The sequence below is a fragment of the Chiloscyllium plagiosum genome, chromosome 9 (genome assembly GCF_004010195.1).
Source record: "Chiloscyllium plagiosum isolate BGI_BamShark_2017 chromosome 9, ASM401019v2, whole genome shotgun sequence".
NCBI lineage: Eukaryota > Metazoa > Chordata > Chondrichthyes > Orectolobiformes > Hemiscylliidae > Chiloscyllium > Chiloscyllium plagiosum.
This window is the reverse complement of record NC_057718.1, coordinates 16,986,096-17,006,276: the sequence shown is the minus strand read 5'-3', so window position 1 is coordinate 17,006,276 and position 20,181 is coordinate 16,986,096. Positions and strand designations below refer to the sequence as shown.

The following is a 20,181-nucleotide window of genomic DNA, read 5'->3' as shown; positions in this document are numbered from 1 at the left end:
TGTACTCAATACTCTGACCAATAAAGGAAAGCATACCAAACGCCTTCTTCACTATCCTATCTATCTGCGATTCCACTTTCAAGGAGCTGTGAACCTGCACTCCAAGGTCTCTTTGTTCAGCAACAATCCCTAGGACCTTACCATTAAGTGTATAAGTCCTGCTAAGATTTGCTTTCCCAAAACATAGCACCCCGCATTTCTGAATTAAACTCCATCTGCCACTTCTCAGCCCATTGGCACATCTGATCAAGATCCTTTTACAATCTGAGGTAACCTTCTTCGCTGTCTACTACACCTCCAATTTTGGTGTCATCTGCAAACTTAATAATTATATCTTTTATGCTTGCATCTAAATAATTTATAAAAATGATTGAAAGTAATCGACCCAGCACTGATCCTTGTGGCACTCCACTGGTCACAGGCTTCCAGTTTGAATAACAACCCTCCACCACAACCCTCTGTCTTCTTCCACCTTTGAGCCAGTTCTGTATCCAAATGGCTAGTTCTCCCTGTATTCCATAAAATCTAACCTTGCTAACCAGTCTCCCATGGGGAACCTTGTCAGATGCCTTACTGAAGTCCATATAGATCATGTCTACCACTCTGCCCTCCTTAATCCTCTTTATTACTTCTTCAAAAATCTCATCAAGTTTGTGAGACATGGTATCCCATGCACAAAGCCATGTTGACTATACCTAATCAGTCCTTGCCTTTCCAAATACATGTATATCCTGTCCCTCAGGATTCCCACCACCGAAGTCAGGCTCACTGGTCTATAGTTCCCTGGCTTGTCCTTACCACCCTTCTTAAATAGTGGCACCATGTTAGCCAACCTCCAGTCTTCCAGCACCTCATCTGTGACTACTGATGATACAAATATCTCAGCAAGGGGCCCAGCAATCATTTCCCTAGCTTCCCACAGAATTCTAGGGTACATCTGATCAGGTCCTGGGGATTTATCTATTTTTATGTGTTTCAGGACATCCAGCACTTCCGCATTCACTTCAAGATATCACCACCTATTTCCCTACATTCTATACCTTCCATGTCCTTTTCCATAGTAAACACTGATACTAAACAAATACTCGTCTAGTATTCCCCCATCTCCACACAAATGCTGCCTGGCTGACCTATTCTCTCACTAATTACCCTTTTATCCTTAATGTATTGGAAAAACCCTCTGGATTCTCTAACTTTATTTGCCAAAGCTATTTCATTTTCCCTTTTTGCCCTCCTGATTTCCCTTTTAAATATACTCCTACTGCCTTTATACTCTAAGATTCATTTGATCTGTCTTGTCTATGCCTGACATATGCTTCCTTCTTTTTCTTAACTAAATCCCCACTTTCTTTAATCATCCAGCATTCCCTACACCTACCAGCCTTTCCTTTCACCCTGATAGGAATATACTTTCTCTGAACTCTTGTTATCTCATTTCTGAAGGCCTCCCATTTTTGAGCCGTCCCTTTACCTGCAAACATCTGCACCCACCCCCCCAATCAGCTTTTAAAAGTTCTTGCCTAATACCATCAAAATTAGCCTTCCTCAAATTTAGAACTTCAACTTTTAGATCTGGTCTATCCTTTTCCATCACTATTTTAAAATTAATAGAATTATGGTCAGTGGCCCCAAAGTGCTCCCCACTGACACCTCAGTCACCTGCCCTGCCCTATTTCCCAAGAGTAAGGCAAGTTTTGCACCTTCTCCAGTAGGTACATCCACATACTGAATCAGAAGATGTTCTTGTACACACTTAACAAATTCCTCTCCATCTAAACTCTTAACATTATGGTAGCCCCAGTCTGTGTGTGGAATGTTAAAATCCCTGTCCATAACTACCCTATTATTCTTACAGATAACAGATCTCCTTACAAATCTGTTTCTCAATTTCCCTCTGACTATTAGGGCGTCTATAATACAATCCCAATAAGGTGGTCATCCCTTTCTTATTTCTCAGTTCAACACAAATAACTTCCCGGGATGTATTTCCAGGAATATCCTCCCTCAGTACAGCTGTAATGCTATCCCTTACCAAAAATGCCATTCCCCTCCTCTATTGCCTGCCTTTTTGATCTTCCTGTAGCATTTGTATCCTGGAACATTAAGCTGCCAGTCCTGTCCATCCCCGAGTCACTTTTCTGTAATTGCTATGATATCCCAGTCCCATATTCCTAACCATGCCCTGAGTTCAACTGCCTTCCCTGTTCGGCGTCTTGCATTGAACTAAATACAGTTTTATTGATCAGCCCTACCTTGTTCTCTGCTGTGTCCCTGCCTGCCCTGACTGTTTGACTCGCTTCTTTTCTCAACTGTACCAGTCTCAGATTGATCGCTTTCCTCACTATCTCCCTGGGTCCCATTCCCCCCTCCCCCACACCTTAGTAGTTTAAATCCTCCTGAGCAGCTCTAGCAAATTTCCCTGCCAGTATCTTAGTCCCCCTTCAAATTCAGGTGCAATCCATCCTTCTTGTACAGGTCACTTCTACCCCAGAAGAGAGACTCCACTGATCCAAAAATGTGAACCCTTCTGCCATACACCAGCTCCTCAGCCATGTATTCATCTGCTCTATCCTTCTATTCCTGCCGTCACTAATTCACACCATCAGGAGTAATCCAGATATTGCTACTTTCGAGGATCTCCTTTTTAAATTCCTACCTAACTCTATATTCTCCCTTCAGAATCTCCTCCTTTTCCCTTCCTATGTCATTGGTTCCAATGTGGACATGACCTCATGCTAGTCCCTCTCCCCCTTGAGAGCACCCTCTCTGAGACATCCTTGAACCTGGCACCAGGGAGGCAACACACCAATCTGATTTTTCGCTGCTGGCCACAGAAACGTCTGTCTGTGCTTCGGACTAAAGAGCCCCCTAACAATCGATCTCTTGGAACCCGACTTAGCCCTCATTGCATTAGAGCCAGTCTCAATACCAGAAACTTGGTTGTTCGTGCTACATTCCCCTGAGAATCTATCACCCCCTACATTTTCCAAAACAGCCTAATGGGGATAGCCACAGAAGACTCCTGCACTACCTGCCTAACTCTCTTACCTTTCCTAGAGAAAATTCATCTATGCGACTGTATCTGCAACATTTTTCCCTTCTTATAACTGCCATCCATCACATCCCCTTGCTCTTGTAAATTCTAACTCTCTCTCCAACCAATCCATTTGATCGGATAGGATTCACAACCAACGGCATTTATTACACATATAATTCACAGTAACAAACTTTCTTTAAACTTCCACATACGACAAGAGGAGCATATCACTCTACTCAAGGCCATTTTTGCTTCTTCTAATCTACAGACCCAGAAAATAGCACTGTTTTATTCCTCTACAAAACACTGATCCAGGCTAACTTAATACTTATGGCCTATATTTTTAAGTTCAATCAAGAGACATATCTCAATAAAACATAATCAAGAAAGAACTGACTCTACTCACTACTGTAAACTTTCTGTAGACCACACTTAAAAATATTCACTTAGCTGTTTCTATGCTGTGCCTTCTCCCAAACAGGTTCCTCCAAGATTAGTTGTATATTTCACTGGTTGTTAATTTTCCCAGACACACTCCGATGTCCAGTGATACATGAATTCAAACAGCAAAGACAGTAACTGCGTAGGTTCACCGCTGTGTCAGTTAGCAGTGTGAGTTTCTTTTCCTCTCTCTCTTTTGCACTGACCTCACCATGTGCTACCTTTGTCTGTTGTTTTGACTTTTGTCTTATCTAAAGTTCCAAAACAATGCAGCAGCATATAAAACAGTAATTGCTGCTCCTGGAATTTGAAGAAATCACCTCCAACACCTAAAAACAAAAGGGGCAGCCTGTTACAGCCAGAAATGTTTCCTGTCCTCCATCTTTGATTACCCAGAATCCTTAATTGTGAAATATTTGTACTAGTTGACTTGAAAAAGCATCATGAAAATGTTGGTACAGCGTGAGGACAAGAAGCTGGAAACAATCTGTTAATTTAACAACTTGAGTTGAGTTAAGAGTGAAATTTCACTGGAATTGACAAAGGAAAAGAACAAGTGTTGAGGAGCAGTTGAAACTTGGTTTTGTTGTTTGTATTAAGAGCTGCTTTTCTTTCTTTTCATTTAAAAAATATACGCAGAGCTTAAAAGAATATCTGGAGACTCATGTGAATTTGTGTCAGTGACTAATCACAATGGTAACCAACTGCAAAAAAATACAAGTACAGCAGTTTGGACGTGGTCAGTCAGCTGCTCAGGGTGGTCAGAGTCAGAAAACTCTGCAGATTGTGGGGAAAGGAGAGAAAAATGGGTGGCACACTATTACTTTTGATACATGTGTGGAGATGTCCTGAGGCGTTGAGTAGGCTCTGCAGAAGAGATTCAGGGTTAATCAGGGTCAGATGTTAGCGAGGATGAGAGTGAGTGGGGAAGAGGTTGCAGGAAATGGTGGGTACAAGTAGCAGAAAGCGAATGTGAGGTATCAATGAGAAGATGGTGGCATCTTTCAATGGCAGAGTGGAGAAGATCATTGATCTTCTTCCAACATTCTGTGCATTCTTTTAGATGGTTGAGACTATATTAGCTTAGATGGTAACTCTGGTCCAGATTGGCATAGTTTCAGTAGAATGGCATCTTCTGTTGGCCTGGGAGAAAAGGACATCCTGCCCTGCATCACCCCATCCCCATCAGTAGCATCTCCACGTTCCTGCCCACAAAAAGAGGCACCAATTTTCCATTGTCTGCCAAGAACAGGGTCAATATCAGGAACCACACAAGGCTGATAGCTCTTGGCTGGGGGCAGACTTTCTTTATAAAGATGGTGCTGCGGCAAAGATGTTAGTCAATTCTGGGATATGCAGCAAATGATGAGTTGTTTTGGGAATGGCAAATGGTATGATGGTGCTAGAATGTGAGAGACAGACAGCAAAGGGTGGGGTAGGTAATAAGTCAGTGAGGTTTATAAAATAATGATGATAGATGTCCCCAAGCATCACGATGTGAAACCCTCAGAAAAACTTGATAAAACTGACACTAAGCGAAAGAAATCAAGATTCAGGCCTTGATCTATCGAGGCAGGTTTCATTCTGGGATCTGAGTTGTGCAGCATTACCATTGGATGGAATCAGAAGACTGGCTAGAATGTAGTACAGCCAGCAGGCATAGATGCCAATTGAGAGTAATCAGTTGAAGATTCTGATGAATTGCACTGCACAGTACCATACAACAGGTCAGTTACAACAGGTCGAAATTTAATGTCGCAAGTGTGGTGCTGGAAAAGCACAGCAGGTCAGGCTGCATCCGAGGAGCAGGAGAATCGGCAAAACCCCTTCATCAGGAATGAAGCTGGGAGCCTAAGGGGTAGAGAGAGAAATGGGAGAGGGGTGGGACTAGGGGTAAGGTTGCTGCGAGTGCGATAGGTTGATGGAAGTGGGGGTAAAGGTGATAGGTTGGAGGGGAGGGTGGAGCGATCGGCTGGAAGGAAGATGGACAGGTCTTGAGAGCAGTGCCGAGTTGGAAGGCTGGATCTGGGTGGTGGTGGTGGGGGAATTGAGGACACAGGTGAAATCCACATTGATGCCATGGGGTTGGAGGATATGATGAGGCATTCTTCCTCCAGGTGTTGGGTGATTATGGAGTGGCGATGGAAGCCGTCCAGAACCTGCATGTCCTCAGCAGATTGGGAGGGGGAGTTGAAGTGTTCGACCGCAGGGTGGTAGGATTGGTTGGTGCAGGTGTTCTCTGAAGCGGTATGAGTAGGCGTCCTGTCTCCCCAATATAGAGAAAACCGCATCGGGAGCAACAGATACTGTAAGTGACATGTGTGGATGTGCAGGTGAAACTTAGATGGGTGTGGAAGGCTCCTTTGAGGCCTTTGATGGAGGTGAGGGGCAAGGTGTGGGTGCAGATTTTGCAATTCCTGTGGTGGCAGGGGAAGGTGGCAGGAGGGGTGGGTGGGTTGGTGGGGGCATGGACCTGACGAGAGTGTCGTGGAGGGAACGGTCTTTACAGAAATCAGAGAGAGGTGGGGAGGGTAACATATCTCTGATGGTGGGGTCCTTTTGTAGGTGGCGGAAATGGTGGAGGATGTTGCAATGTATATGGAGGTTGGAGAGGTGGAAGGTGAGGACAAGGGGGTTCTGTCTTTGTTGCGTTTGGAGGAATGGGGTTCGAGGGCAGAGGTGGGGGAAGTGGATGAGATGCGCTGGACGGCATCATCAACCATGTGGGAGGGGAAATTGGGGTCTTTAAAGAAGACCATCTCGTGTGTTCTGTGGTGGAATTGGTCCTCCTGATAAGGAATAGCATTTTTACAGGAGGCAGGGTGGGAGGAGGTGTAGTCCAGGTAGTTGTGGGAGTCGGTGGGTTTGTAGAAGGTGTCAGTGTTGAGTCGGTACCCATTGATGGAGTTGGATGTGTCCAAGAAAGGGAGGGAGGTGTCTGAGATGGTCCAAGTGAATTTAAAGTCGGGGTGAAACGTGTTGGTGAAGTTGATGAACTGTTCAACCTCCTCGTTGGAGCACTGATGCAGTCATTAATGTGGCGGAGGAAAAGGTGAAGAATGGTGCCACTGTAACTGCGGCAGATGGACTGTGCACATGACCGACAAAGAGACAGGCATAGCTGGCGCCCATGTCAATGCCCATGGCTACCCCTTTCACCAGTAGGAAGTAGGACGATTCAAAAGGAGAAATTATTGAGGGGAAGGACCAGTTTAGCCAGACGAATTAGTGTGTCAGTGGAAAGGGACTGGTGGGGAGGTTGAGAGGGGAAGAAACAGAGGGCTTGGTGGCTCTGGTCATGGCGGATGGAGGTGTATAGGGACTGGATGTCCATGGTGAAGGTGAGGCATTAGGGGCCAGGGAAACAAAAGTCTTGGAGGAGGTGGAGGGCATGGGTGGATTCACGAACCTACGTGGGGAGTTCCTGGACCAGGAATAGGACAGTATCGAGGTACGTGGAGATGAGTTCGGTGGGGCAGGAGCAGGCCGAGATGATAGGCCAGCCGGGGCAGTCAGTCTTGTGGATCAGGCTTGAGGGAAAGGAAGGAAAGTTATAGAAAATATAATCTGAGAATTATCAAATTAATCCAGAGTGCATCAAAGAGTGGAGCAGACTTGATGGGATGGATGCTCTGCATGTTATGGTGCAGAGTCCAATGCGCTTGTCTATCAATGAGTAGGCAACATTCAGCTTAACATCGAGGTAACACAGTGCTCTACAAAACAGGTTGTGCAAAGAACAAAGTGAATGGATCTACTAAAGGCTGGGGAAAAGGTAAACCTCCACCTTCCTGGTAGAAACAGTTCACTCAAATTCAGACTACATCCACACAAATGTAAAGAAAAGTCAGAGTACTCAGGGCAAAAGGAAACGTTTTGCAACGTGGTTCAAGAGGCTTGAACATCCATACAAGCCTCTTAGCTACAGTTAACCACCAACCTTTAACTCATTAGAAACAAACAAAAGTAGGTGTTCCAGCTCTCAATTTATCCTTGCTTGTGGAAGAGGCTGACCAAACTTTTCAGCCGAATATAGATCGCATTCACTCATCAAGTGTGTTAAGAGATTTAGAGTCCTCGGGTAACCAACCTCATGCAGAGAGATGGTTTGATAGACAGATTATCAATTATCACCATCAATAAACCTTTTATAATTTATCTTTATAAATGTATATACAAGTTAAACAAATTACAATTTTCAAAAAGCTTCATATCTAGTGTAAATACCAAAATTCCTGGATTAGTCTTTACTAATAAGATAACTGTAAATAAATCAATTGGAAGAGCAAAGAATTTTCAGACAGTTTTTCATGGGATCCCAATATTAGGCACTTTGTCTTTCAGATGACAAATTTATTATTTAACCACTAACATCATTTTATTAAATTCCCACATCCAAACAATGAACCATTCAACCATATTATTGTATAGTGTACATTATGATAGATTGTAGTGTATAACTCTACCTGAAAACATATGTTACAATCAATTCACTTTCAGCTCTAGCTTATTTTTGTTGTGGAATCATTAAACTGTAGATTCAAGCTCTACACAAGAGATTTGTACACATCGTGTGGGTTTATGCTTCTGTGGAGTACTGCACTATTACTGCACTGCAGTCTTTTTGCTCAGATGTAAGAGGACCTGTCTAACTTCTAAGGTGGATATAAAGTATCCCACCCAATATCCAGAGGAAAGCAGAAGGCTTTCCACCCGAAACGTTGACTTCTCCACCTCCTGAAGCTGCCTGGTTTGCTGTGTTCTTCCAGACCCTTGTCAGTCTATTTTGGATTCCAACATCTGCAGTGCTTTTTGTCTCTTTCAATACAGAGTGACACCAACAGTGTGGGTTCAATACTTGCACTGGCAGAAATCACTAAGAATGACTTACCTTTTCAAGCTCATCCCTTTCCTGAGCTGTGGTGACCTTTAGGTTAAACCACCTCCAGTCATCTCTCTAATGGTCTATGGTCTGGTAAGACTATAGCAACTTTACCTTATTCTGGATTACAACTTTTGTCTAGAACCTTATCTAAACTAAAAAATAAAAAGCTGCAAATCCTCAAGACATGTGGGGCAGCTGTGTGAACATTCAGATTTTTCAACTCCTAACAGTCAAGATTTTGTACACATATACTGTACAGCATGCATGAGTTTAAAAACAAAATCAATTGAACCTTATCTCAGAAATGTGACATATCAAAGTGTAATATGGTTATAAAAAAAAGGGGAGAAAAGATAATCACACCCATCACGTTTGTGCACATGCAAATATTTGTTGGGATAGCATATTTGCCTGGATAACTAACAGAGGACAGAGTTGGGATAAGGGGGTATTTTTAGGATAGTAATTTGAAAGTAGTGGAGTGCCACAGGGATTGTATTATAATTACAATATAATGATTTGGAGAAGGAAACTGAAGGTATTATCACCATTCTTACAGATGATACAAAAATAGTTGGGAAGATAACACAATGAGTCAACAGAGGGATATGGACAAGACAGGTTCAGTCACTGAACAAAAACTTGGCAAATAGAATATAATGTAGACTTTGGGGGTCCTTGTGCATAAATCATAAAGCTAGCATTCAAGTTCAGCAGGTAATAGAGAAAAGGCAAGTATATTATTAGACATTAATTCAAAGGGAATGAAATATAAGAATGGGAAGGTCTTACTAAAACTATACAAGACATAGTCAGACCATACCTAAAATACTGTGAACTGCTTTGGTTCTATATAAGGGCAGATATACAAGTATTGGAGGCATTTCCTCAATCCTGTTATTTCTTGTGAATTGTTCGGAGGAGTGCAAGATGAAAAACTTTGATAAAGCATGTTTTTTTTAAACACAGTTTGGTTTGAAATATGTGCATTCTTTTCATATTTGCATTCTACTTCCATAGACAAATTTTCTTCTTTTGCATTTGATGTGTCTTTTTAACTACAACAATTTTGATAGTACGTGGATTACGGTGAACTAAAAGGCAATGGAAACCACAAATCGTAAATTTTAAAAGGAATACTCCAAAAGGGCAATGGGGTGAAAGTAGGTAATGAATAGATCTTTCAAACAGGTGTGACAGACATGACGAGTTGTATTCGTCATTCTATACATTTCGACAAAGGTATGAATTCCTGAATTAGACAGAATCATAGTTCAATTGCCTTCATTACCCCTCTGCTGTATGATTTCATCCAAACACATTTGTGTCTAATAGGGCATATACACTTAAGCACAGCAGTGTGAATGTTTTTGCATATTGAAAAAGTATAACTTATCAGGATTGATAAAGGGTAGTTGATGGATGTAGAATACATGGACTTTCAGAAGACTTTTGATTAAAGTCTCTGACAGAAGGTCGCTTAGCAAAATTAAAGCTCATCTGGAGGGAAAAATATTTGGAAGGGAATGTACTTGGTCATACTAGAATTTCAGATTGAAGTATACATGTCAAGTTGGACCAGTATGTATCATTCACAAGTTTTGCTATTTTTTCTTTACGTGGTAGGTGGTAATGTACTGACATGGATTAAACATTAGTTAACAAGCAGATAACAAAGTGGGAATAACCAGAACATTCATGCATTGGCAGTGCACTTCAAGGATTATTGCTTGCTGTTCACAACAAGCCCGTGATTTGGAGATGGGGACCAAATGTAATATTCCCAAGTTCAAGGATAATACAAAGCATGGTGGGAATGTGTGGTTTGAAGATGATGCAAAGCAGGTACAAGAGAAATTGGATAGACTCAAAGTGGGCGAGATCACGATAGATTAGATTAGATTATTTACAGTGTGGAAACAGGCCCTTCGGCCCAACAAGTCCACACCGACCCGCCGAAGCGCAACCCACCCATACCCCTACATTTACCCCTTACCTAACACTACGGGCAATTTAGCATGGCCAATTCACCTGACCTGCACATCTTTGGACTGTGGGAGGAAACCGGAGCACCCGGAGGAAACCCACGCAGACACGGGGAGAACGTGCAAACTCCACACAGTCAGTCGCCTGAGGCGGGAATTGAACCTGGGTCTCTGGCGCTGTGAGGCAGCACTGTGCCACCGTGCCGCCCACAATATAACATAGTTTCAATATAACATGGAAAAATGCAAGCTTATCCTACTTTGGTGGGACTAATAGACATGTAGAGTATTTCTTAAATAGCAAGTTAGAAAATGTAGATGTACAAAGGGATCAGAGTATCCTTATCGATAAGTCTCTGCAGGCCAACATCCAAACATTTACAAAGGTGAACAGTATATCAGCTTTTAATCACAAGGAAGTTCAAGAGCAGGAGTAACAAAATTTTGCTTCAATTGTATGGAACCCCCACTTGCTATGTGCAGTTTTGTACCTTTACTTGAGGAAAGAGAGATATTATGGCCTAACAGGGAATGCAACAAAGATTCACCAGGCTGTACTGTGAAGAAAAATTAGGCTTGTATTATCTACAGTTTTGAAGAATGAGAGATACTCTTATTGAAACCTACCAAAGTACAAAAGGGACAGATAGATGGAGGAAAGATGTTTCCGCTGGCTGGGGAGGCTAGAACAAGAGGGCAATTTCAAACTACCAGGAATTCACTTAGATGAAGGTATAATGAGAGAATTTCTTTTGTGGCTTAACATAGAGTTGTGCATCTTTGGAATTATCTACCAAAGGGGCTGTGTAGGCTCTCCAAAGTAAAGATTAAAAGATTTCTAAATATCAATGATAAGGTGATAGTGTGCAAAAAAGGCATCGAAGTGCAAGATCAGGCATGACTGTACTGAATGATGCAGGCTGAATGGTCTACTTCTCCTTCTATTCTCTCCCTTCACCTTTGCTATTTTCACAGCTTGTAGCCATCAGTATCCCAAGACATAACAGTGAAGAGGAAGGAAGAAAGAGAAGTGCAAAGCTTTGGTTGGGCTGTGGTGGGATATTGTGGAGGTGAAAGGGAGGAAGAACTAGGAGATCGAGATAGAGATGTATAATACAGAAGAGAAGGTGGTAAGAATTAGGGAAAACAGATAAGAGTGGGAGAGTGAGAATGAAAAAGAAAAGCAAAGAACCAGAATCAAAAGCAACTCTGTGCTATTGTTTGTTTCTCAACAATTATTTGGTTTTGAAGTCTTGAAACATTTACTGAAAAATTGTATCTTCTTGCCTGAAATCAAAACATCAATTACAGAAGGAATGCACTCTACTATTTGATAGGATTACAATCCATTTTTTTATTAATATATGGAATAGTCTATAAGAATTTAAGGGCAAATCATGCATATTCTTAGAAAGAAAACCTTTATTGCCCACACTGCAAATGACAGAACCTGTGCTACAACTGACAAATTCATCTGACCAAGGCGAAGAAATCAAATTAACAAGTAGCTATGGGAGTCAAAGCCACACAATCTTTTAGTGGTGAGTCAAAGTTATACTGTACAAAATAATTGCTTTCAACTAAAAACTAAAAAGTGCATTCTGTGCTGATTAGATGCAGTTTCTTCTAACTGAACTTGAAATTAAGCTGCCCAACTGTATAAAGAAGCAACATATAATCAAGCTGAAGAATGCAAAAAGAACAGTTCTGACTTCTGTAAAGCAGCAAACAAAGGGCAGAAATGAAGTTCACAATCATATCTAGAGGCCACAGGATTACTGAGAGTTGGATCTCAGGCCTCAATATTACTGTTGACGAAACTGCTGGAGCTGATCACACCTCCACCGACTACTTCTTACAAACATCACATTGCAGGGCCACATGTTTCACTGGTAGCGACCCTCAGGCAGGCTCAGCAGAAGTAAAGAAGAGCTGCCATGAAAGCATATGGAGTTAAGAGCTCTAATCCAAGTTGCCATTAACTAATTTCTTGACGTGAACCTTCAACAGGCATTAGGTCCTTAATTTACAGCTTAGGGGTGGGATCAACATTTGCACAAATGGGCGACAAAATGCACCAACAAACTACTCCACTTATTGTCCTATAAATGCCAGGAAAGTAGGTATACAAATACCAATTTCTAGTATTAAACTTGTTTCACCAACAATAAAGGGTGTTCACTTGACCTATAATATTTCCAAGGTGACAATTCAAAAAAAACTGTCCACAATTTGTGCAACTCAGCAAGGTGCCAGTAGTATTTTCAACTATCCTGTTAGATAGAAGATTATAAAGTGTAAAACTAACAAGGAAGCAACTATCACGTACAGAGTGTTGCTGCTTCTTTCTCACCTTATTTGATGTTTTCAGAATAGGAACTTCACTCTCCGATCGCATTTTGTTTTCAATTTCTTCCCAATTTCTGTCTTCATTTTTGAACAAAATCCTGCAAGCAGCAAGTTTAAAATATCACCAGTGATTTTGTGTACAGTAGAAAATACATACTTTCCCTATCGCTCTCATTTACTTATGATCACAACTAAGTCTTCCCTAACCCCACATAAACCATCTCTGAACAGAATGGTTAGTTCAGAATTTCATTTAATGTTTTAAACTGTGCAAAATATTTTTGTTTCCTCATCACCACTAGCATTTTATCAGTGAGTTTTACTGCCTTAACTTGTAACAAGGGTTTTTGCAGAACACATCCTATAAATACTTCCACATGATGAAAAAACAAGGTCACCACCTTCTTTATTTCTTCATTACACTTGGACGTATTCAACTAGGAGTATGATATTTCCAACAATAGATAAAGATCCTAAAGACATTTTCAACATTAAATAATCAATTTGATGAAAGAATTTTGCAATGTATTTACTGTGCACATTTTAATATGCTGATTAAAAGGTAGTGCTCCTACAACGCCATAGTTGCATTCCTGTGCAATGCCATGTTATAGAAAATCATGAAGCCTATGGGAAAAACTGGGTGAAGGGCGAACCATCAAAAATAAGTTAGCCTAATACAAACGATAGCACAGTCTACATAGATTTTGACCTGTTATATGGTACTGTGCAGTGCAATTCATCAGAATCTTCAACTGATTACTCTTGATTGGCATCTACACACACTGGCTGCACTACATTCTAGCCAGTCTTCAGATTCCATCCAATGGTACCGCTGCATAAGTCCGATCCTAAAATGAAATGTGCCTTGATAGATCAAGGGCTGAAACTTAATTTCTTTCGCTTAGTGTCAAGTTTTCTGAAGGGTTTCACATCGCGATGCTTGGGAACATCTATCACCTTATTTTACAAAGCTCACCAGATTTAGTTGAAAACTGTGGTGCTGGAAAAACACAGCAGGCCAGGCAGCATCCGAGGAGCAGGAGAATCTTCAGGAACGAGAAGGGCTTATGCCCGAAACGTCGATTCTCCTGCTCCTCGGATGCTGCCTGACCTGCTGTGTTTTTCCAGCACCACAGTTTTTAACTCTGGTCTCCAGCATCTGCAGTCCTCACTTTCTCCTACCTCACCCGATTTAGTACCTACCCCACCTTATGGTGTCTCTCTGTCTGTCTCTCACACTCACACACATACCATCATACCATGTGCCATGTGCCATTCCAAAACAACTCACCATTTCCTGGATATCCCAGAATTGATCAACATCTGTGGTGCAGCACCATCTTTATAAGGATAGCTCTTGGCTGGGGGCAGACTATCAGCCTAGTATACCCCCACAACCAGCCCTGCATGGCTCCTGACATTGGCCCTGGATGTGGCAGACAAGGGAAAACTGGTGCCTCTTTTTGTGGGCTGGAACCTTGAGATGCTGCTGACGGGATGGGGTGATGCAGAGGCAGGATGTCCTTTTCTCCCAGGCCAGAGGAGATCATTCTACTGAAACCATGACAACCTGGACCAGAGTTACCTTCCAGGCTAATGCAGTCCAACCAAATAATGCACCGAAGGTGGGAAGATCAATGACCTTCTCCATTCTGCCAGTGAAAGGTGCCATCTCATTGAAACCTCATTCACTCTCTGCTACTCTACCACCATTTCCTGCCACATCTTCCCCACTCACTCTTATCTTCACTAACATCTGACTAACCCTGAACCTCTTCTGCACAGCCTACCCACCCCTCAGGACATCTCCACACATGCATCAAAAGTAACAGCGTGCCACCCACTTTTCTCTCCTTTCCCCACAATCTGCAGTTTCCTGACTCTGACCACCCTGAGCAGCTGACTGACCATGTTCCAGTCCCAGTACTGGTATTTGTTTGAAGTTGGTTGCCATTGTGATCAGTCACTGAAACAGATTCACATAAGTCTGCAGATACTGTTTAATATCTAAACAATGTTTTCAAAGAAAGAGAAAAGCAGCTCTTAATACAAACAACAAAGCCAAGTTTCAAACTGCTCAATTGTCCTTTTACTGATGGTCAATTCCAATGAAATTTCACTCTTACCTCAACTCTTAAGTTTTTAAATTAACAGATTGCTCACAGCTTCTTGTCATCAGGCTGTAAAGGCATTTTCATGATGCCTTTCCAAGTCCACTAGCACAAACATTTCACAATACCTTTCACAAAGCTCTCCATGAGAAAGCGCGTGATGCTGACGTGGAGTCAAGTTCTCGGTGCACTACGACACCTAGTACCAGGAATGGGAATCATGTAACAGCAAACAGGAGCTCGCTTTACAAAGAAAATGGTCAGAAATTCACAAATTGAATTGAATTGAATTTACTGTCATGTGTACTGAGGCACAGTGAAAAGCTTTGTCTTGCGAGCAATACAGACAGATCACATAGTTAAGTAGCATAGATAATAGAATTTAGATTAGATTAGATTTCCTACATTGTGGAAAACAGGCCCTTTGGCTCAACAAGTTCACACCGACCCTCCGAAGAGTAACCCACCCAGACCCATTTCCCTCTGACTAATACAGCTAACACTATGGGCAATTTAGCATGGCCAATCCACCTAACCTGCTCATCTTTAGACTGTGGGAGGAAACTGGAGCACCCGGAGGAAACCCACGCAGACACGGGGAGAATGTGCAAACTCCACACAGACAATCACCCCGAGGATGGAATCGAACCTGGGTCCCTGGTGCTGTGAGGCTGCAGTGCTAACCACTGAGCCCCTGTGCCACCCCAGTAAATAACAGGTAAACAGTGACAAAAACAAAAACACAGCTACAGGCGAATGTTAAGAGTTTGAGAGTCCACTCAGTATTCTAACAACAGTAGGGTAGAAACTGTAACAAAACCAGCTGGTGCATATATTCAGGGTTCTGTACCTTCTCCCTGATGGTAGAGGTTGTAGAAAAACATTGCCAGGGTGGGATGGATCTTTGAGAATGCTGGCGGTCTTTCCTTGACAGAGGGCTTGGTAGATGGATTCTATAGATAGGAGGTTGGCCTTTGAGAGTGTCCGGGCCGAGTGCACCATTCTCTGTAACCGTCTCCGATCTTGAATGATACAGTTCCATACCAGGTAGTGATATATCCAGACAGAATGCTCTCAATGGCACACCTATAAAAGTTGGCAAGAGTATTTTCCAACATGTCAAATTTCCTCAGCTGCCTGAGGAAGAAGAGACGTTGTTGGGCCTTTGTAACCAGTGCATCCACATGAAAAATCCAAGAAAGCCTGTTGTGGATGACCACTCCAAGGAGCTTGACACTCTCCACTTGTTCCAGCGCTGTCCTGTAGGGGGACATGAGTAACATCCCGCCGAAAGTCAATAATGAGTTCCTTGGTTTTGCTGGCATTGAGAGCTAGGTTGTTCTCAGTGCACCATTTTTCCAGGTCTTCCACCTCCCGTCTGTAGTCTGTTCGTCGCCATCTGAGATTCGACCGACAAGGGGGGTGTCATCCGTGAATTTGTAAATGGCATTTATCAATTAATTTGTAAATGGAATTAGTCTGGTATTTGGCAATGCAGTCATGGGTATACAGTGAGTACAGTAGGGGGCGGAATATGCACCTTTGGAGGCTCCAGTGTTGAGTGTTAGTGAGGATGAAATATTGTCCTCAATCTTCACTGATTGCGGCCTGTGGGTCAGGAAACTGAGGATCCAGATGCAGAGAGTGTGGCTTAGTCCGAGAACCCCAAGTTTAGTAATCAATCAGTCTCAAGGGGATAATAGTGTTGAAGGCTGAACTGCAGTCAATGAGTAGGATTCTTACGTCACTATTCTTGTTGTCAAAATGTTCTAGGGAGGAGTGAAGGGCAAGTGATATGGCATCAGATGTGGATTTGTTGATCCAACAGGCAAATTGGAGTGGGTCAAGAGTAGTGGGGAAGGTGGGGAAGGCCATGACCAGCCTTTCAAAGCACTTCATGACCACCGAAGTTATGGCTGCATAAGCCTTCTTAGGCGCAGGGATGATGTTGGCCCTCTTGAAATATGCAAGAACAGTGGCCTGCTGCAGGGAGAGGTTGAAGATGTCTGAGAAGACCTCTACCAGTTGATCTGCGCATGCTCTGAGTGCTAGGCCTGGTACTCTATCTGGTCCCATTGCTTTCCTTGGATTCACACGAAGGAAAACTGATCCGACCTCTGATGCAATGACTGTTAGGATAGATTCGTCAGGATTTGTCGAAATAGGTGTTACCTCTTCGCCAAAATTCTGCTCAAAGCGAGCATAGACGGAATTGAGACGATCTGGGAGAGATAGGTCATCGTCAGCTATCTTGCAGAGTCTCTTTTTAGAACCTATGATGTCATTCAGTTCTTGCCAGAGTTTCTGGGTGTCTGGTTTAGATTCGTATTAGCCCTTGGCTGTCTTAATGGTTCTATGAAAGTCATACTTGGATTCCTTATATTTGAGTGGGTCTCCTGATCTGAAGGCCTCACGCCTGATATTTAGCAGGTTCTGTATGTCCTGGTTCATCCACGGTTTCCTGTTGGGGAACACCCAGTTTGACTTAAAGTCCGTGACGGTGGTGGTGTATTCGTCCAAGGTACCTGTGGATGTTTGAACATGGCCCAATCAGCTGATTCCAGACAGCACTGGAGTTGATTCTCTGCCTTCTCTGACCAGCACTGGACCTGTATCCGCAAGGGGGTCTCTGCTTGAACTTTTGCCTGTAAGTCGGGAGAAGAAGCTTAGCATTGCGGTCAGAGTTCCTGAAATGAGGGCGGGGAATGGAGCTGTGGACATCCTTCACAGTGGTATAGTAGTGATATAAAATGTTCGGGCCCCTGGTGGGGCAGGTAATGTTCCGGTGGTACTTGGGCAACACCTTCCTTAGATTGGCAACTTCAATCAAGCCAGTCACAATAAACAGGGCCTCGGGGTGTTGTGTCTCCAGGGTGTTAGTGGTGGAGTACAGCACATCCAAAGCATCCTCAACCTTTGCTTGTGGTGGTATGTACACCGCAGTTAGTATAGCAGCGGTAAATTCTCATGGTAGATAATTACAGATAATAAATGAGTGTTTTCGGAGAACACCTGTACATTAAATGTTATTTATTTATATACAATTTTGAATAGGAGGAAAAGATCATTGAATTTATAAACTTAATTAGGTGGTTTAGTGGTGCTAGTTTGCTAAATGAAAAAAACTTTTTTGTACCCTTTAGTTGAATGCCCCATTAGGCCAGAAGAGTACTATTGCTCCTGGAATACATTTTTTTGGCAGATGCCTTGGATAACTATACTACTTGCAATGTTATAAATTTCCTTTTTAGTGATTACAAATACAGATATCTAATAACTTCATTAAATATTATATGCTGAAAGTTACATTGCAAAGTTCATTGGTGTCACTGCTGGGGTGCATAATCGTCAGAATATCTGCCCTGTTGCACTCTCAGAATAATATGAACCATAGATGTTATATTAGGAAAAAGGACCTAGGATTGTCCAAAGTTAACTCTGCTTAGTCTGTACTGATTTTATTTTAAATCTAAGGTTTTAAAATTAATCATCATTGACGCTCCAAGACATCATGGGGTTTTTCACTACATTAAAGGCACTACAAAGTGTAAGTTATTGACGTGAAATGGTTTACAGCTTCAATTAATAGACACTGCATCATCTGCAACTCACACTTAACCACCAGAAAATCAAGTACTTGTGTGATCTTTGCTCGATTCTCAAGTTATGGAAAGCTGCACAAACTTTTGCATTGTAGTCTTATTAAGTTTACGGTGGACTGAAGTTGTAGGTTTAAGTTCAGAGCTAAGCCACCAGGTAATCAAACAGCCAGGGTAACCAGAGGCCTGAATTAAGCTCGCTTGAAAGAATAAAGGACAGATTGAGTTCTGATAACTGGCTGAGGGACAGTCAGGCAGGCATGAAGCCTGCACCTTTAATTACAATATGGCACACCCTAACAAGATAGCATTAGTAGAGAAAAATCAGAATCTCTCATGTTAGACAGGAGTCTCAGCATAAAATGAAAAACAAAAACTGTAGATGGTTGCAAAAATACTAGTTTTTAAATAGGCAAATATTGCTTTGTTCCAATAGATTTATTTCACTGCATTTTACAAATAATGACATAATGCTTCACTGGTTCATATTCCCTCAGTAGTAGATTTATGACTGTGCAAATAGAAGATGGTGTTGAACTGTTAGGATTGACGTGAAAATCAATCCTGCTAGTCCGAGCTTGGCTGTCTTTCAATACAGTAATCTAAATAAACTGAATACTTTCTTTCCTTGAAAGCAACTTATATTTAAAGCAAAAGTCAGGTCAGCTCATTTAGTGATGTACCAATGCGTCCCTTTTTATGCCTTCCTCCATGTGATATAAGTCTTGAGCAGTACTGCTTGGTCATTTGAGGACGATTTTGTCTGAGAAGAAGTCAAGTCATTTCATGAGATTCACAGCCAAGTTGAGTACACGTAGAACCCACATGAATGGATAGTGTTCCCTTTTTTGGATTTACCATGTTAGTCGGCCAAAAAGTAGCCAAAGATGCAGATGGAGGAATCTGAAATGTTGGCTAGCAGTGATTCCAAGGGAAAAATCATCACAAGACTGTCAGCACTCATTTTTGGATCAGTGGTGAGGAGGATTTCCTGAGTGCAATTGGGCTGAGACCACCAAAGCTGTGCCAGAATGTAATGGTCAGGTCATTGCCAATTCATCACTCTCTGAACTTGGCAATAACGTTTACCAAACCACTTGTGACACACTGATTATATGCAAGCTGCAGCATGCAATGGTGGTAGGTTCAAATCTCTGAAGAATATGTGAATCAACTTAAAAAAAAAGATTCTTTTGACCATATAAATTAGTTCCTATTTATAAATACTATATGGGTAAGTTTTTCAGGCTGGCATGGACAGAGGAGGACATATAAAAACTGCAAAATTCTGTCATGCTTGCAACCCAACGCACTCCTGCCTCCTTTCAGCTTCCCTAGGAGCAGGTAGGAAGGGAAGTTAGAACAATTGCAGCTGAGGTGAGATGAAGAAGAAAATTATGAAGCAAGCAACTGAGAGACTTTTGTACATACATTTGCTTTTACCCGACAGGGAATCAGTACCAGGCTGTGCATCCAACCTGTGCACAGTTCATGGGATATCATGGGTAGGCTTTTATCAGTTACTCAAGAGATATATACGTGGCCAGATAGAGTTTCCATGTAAATCAACCCTTCTGTCATTGCGTGTTTACTGGAAGCCACCACACTAGCCACCGCCTCACCTTCCATTCAACTTTCCTGCTGCGAGCCTTCAGCCAGGCACAGGAACATCAGTGTCCACCTCTTAGAGTCTAGGGCAGAAGAGCGACCACTGAAACCCTGCTCAAGCTCCAGCAGCATCGTATATGGACAGAGCACATGAGAGAGAGAG

The 20,181-nt window shown here is 42.3% G+C and overlaps 1 protein-coding gene across 1 annotated transcript in view; it reads right to left on the bottom strand.

The window, feature by feature from the left end:
* Positions 1–12,818, bottom strand: part of LOC122552658 (cep170-like protein) — a 17,965-nt gene extending 5,147 nt beyond the window's left edge. Inside the window, exon 1 of the mRNA XM_043695477.1 lies at positions 12,702–12,818. Within this exon, the coding sequence (XP_043551412.1) occupies positions 12,702–12,746 (45 nt within the window). The 5' untranslated portion in view covers positions 12,747–12,818. The remainder of the gene's footprint in view (positions 1–12,701) is intronic.
* Positions 12,819–20,181: the final 7,363 nt, after the last annotated feature.